The sequence below is a fragment of the Engraulis encrasicolus genome, chromosome 12 (assembly GCF_034702125.1).
Source record: "Engraulis encrasicolus isolate BLACKSEA-1 chromosome 12, IST_EnEncr_1.0, whole genome shotgun sequence".
Classification (NCBI taxonomy): Eukaryota; Metazoa; Chordata; class Actinopteri; order Clupeiformes; family Engraulidae; genus Engraulis; species Engraulis encrasicolus.
Genome location: NC_085868.1, coordinates 19357769 through 19360268, shown reverse-complemented (window position 1 = coordinate 19360268; position 2500 = coordinate 19357769). Strand labels below are relative to the sequence as shown.

Here is a 2500-nt window from a genome sequence, read left to right as displayed (position 1 = left end):
ACACACACACACACACACACACACACACACACACACACACACACACACACACACACACACACACACACACACACACACACACACATTCAAAATCACACATTTCTACACACACACACACACACACACACACACACACACACACACACACACACACACACACACACACACACACGTTCACTCACTTCTCGACAAAAGTCAGCCATTTGTCTTCATTTTCTCTCCCATATGCTGAGAGCAGTGTGGTATTCCACACACACACACACACACACACACACACACACACACACACACACACACACACACACACGCGCACACACACACACACACACACACACACACACACACACACACACACACACACATTCAAAATCACACATTTCTACACACACACACACACACACACACACACACACACACACACACACACACACACACACACACACACACACACACACACACACACACACACACACACACACAGCGTGGTGCTTGGTGGGGGTTGAGTGGAAAATTTGCTACTTACTCCTCCATGCATTGGTTTCCAGACAGGCACACACACACACGCATACACACACACACACACACACACACACACACACACACACACACACACACACACTTACTCCTCTCGCAGCGGTTTCCAGTGTATCCCTCCAGACAGGTGCAGACGTTGTTGCGGATGCAGCGGCCGCCGTTCTTGCAGGGAGGGTTGCACACGGCTGAGGCGGTGCACCGTCAACATACACAGTGAACACAAACAACGACAAAACAACAAACAAAATAATAAGCAAACAAATTAAAAGGGACAAAATATGAGGGGAAAAGTAAGACAAGAATAGGCTTCCCCTTCCCATACCTAATTGTCTTGAGCTCATTGGATAAAATGTGTCTATACATTTTAATTCTTTTTTTTTGTGTAGTTTTTTTGTTTTGTTTGATTATCCTGGGATCCGTTTCTCGAATGCGTCTTTGCTATCGTCGTTAGCAAAGTCCTTCGTAAGAGCAACTCAACTCGACAGCGACGCTCACCACTGAATCCAAGGGAACGGTAAGGCGGTCTTAAGACGGTTAGCAACGACAAGAATCGAGAAACGGACCCCTGGTCTGTCTTGATGTGTATTTGTACTCTCTGTCTTGTGTGGATTTGGACACATGTCTTGGGAATAAACAGAATTGGATTGAAGTGAATTGAATTGAATTGAATTGTCTTTGTCTTCACCTGACGTAAAACCACCCAAAAACGTTATTGACTCATATGCGTTGCTATGCAATGTATCTTATTAGCCTGAGCGATAACCGACAGTTGACTCCGTCAATCAGTCTGGCGAAAGCTAAGAGGAATCCGTCTCCGTGGAGGGTGGGAGATGGTCTGACATTACTCTGCAATTTAAATTAATTAGAGTTCCGAATTCAAATTAAAATTAAAATTCAAGTTTTGCTTTATTAGCATGACTGCTACGATATAGTGTTGCAAAAGCAAAACTGTGAATCAGGTTATCTTAAACAATCCATAAAAGACTCTGCGGGTGAGTTCTGCGTCACCTCTCTCAACTGTTTGCTGAAACAGTGAGCGAACCGAGCTAGGAGGCTTTCACAAGACTGCGCGGAGCTAAAATCTTTGGGTGGAAGTACATGGCGTCGCCAGGCTAGTATCTGATTGAAGTACAAACAAATTGCCGGCGAAGCTGACTGATTCATTTATTGTCTGTGAGGGCATGTGGAAGTCAAGAGTGCATTTTGCTTCACAGGTGCCTGCACATGGATGCTGTGGATAGTTGGATGGATGGATGGATGGAAGAATGAAAAGATGATGTTGTCGTGGTTACCATTCTGGCATTGGTTGCCATAGAAGCCGTGAGGGCAGCTGCAGGTGTTTGGCCGTAGACAGGTACCGCCATTCAGGCACACCGGGTCACACAGAGCTGCAGCGAACACATCAATCAATCAATCAAATGGTAAATGGACTGCATTCATATGGCACCTTTCCACTTCTTTGAGCGCTCAAAACGCTTTACATTGTATGCCTCACATTACATTCACCCACTCACACTCACATTCACACACTGGTGGCAGTGGCTACCTGCCACACAGGGTACTACCCTGCCACCAGGAGCAGCTTGGGGTTAAGTATCTTGCTCAAGGACACATCGATGGGGTCAGCCAGAGCGGTCAGGCAGAGCTTAAACCTGCAACCTTCGGGTTGCCGAGCTGCTCCACCTGATCCAAGCCATCGCCAATCAATCAATCAATCAATCAATCAATCAATCAATCAATCAATCAATCAATCAATCAATCAATCAATTAATCAATCAATCAATCAATCAATCTATGAACCAGTGGTGGGGAACCTTTGTCTCCAGAGTCGTTTACAGCCCTTGAGGCCGTCTTATCTGGCTCCTGACATAATTTTAATGTTATGCAGGTTCACATGAAATATGACACGCTTTGCAATACAATTAAGTTATATTTTCAGGGGACCTAGTGAAGGTGGAGTCTGTTG

General features: G+C 45.3%; 1 protein-coding gene across 1 annotated transcript in view; it reads right to left on the bottom strand.

Annotated features, from left to right (window-relative positions):
• The window catches only part of LOC134459387 (sushi, nidogen and EGF-like domain-containing protein 1), a 32316-nt gene that overhangs the window by 15198 nt on the left and 14618 nt on the right, over window positions 1–2500 (bottom strand). Inside the window, exons 6-7 of the mRNA XM_063211729.1 lie at window positions 1827–1922; window positions 624–719 (exon numbers count right to left, since the gene is read on the bottom strand). Coding sequence (XP_063067799.1) covers window positions 624–719; window positions 1827–1922 — 192 coding nt within the window. The remainder of the gene's footprint in view (window positions 1–623; window positions 720–1826; window positions 1923–2500) is intronic.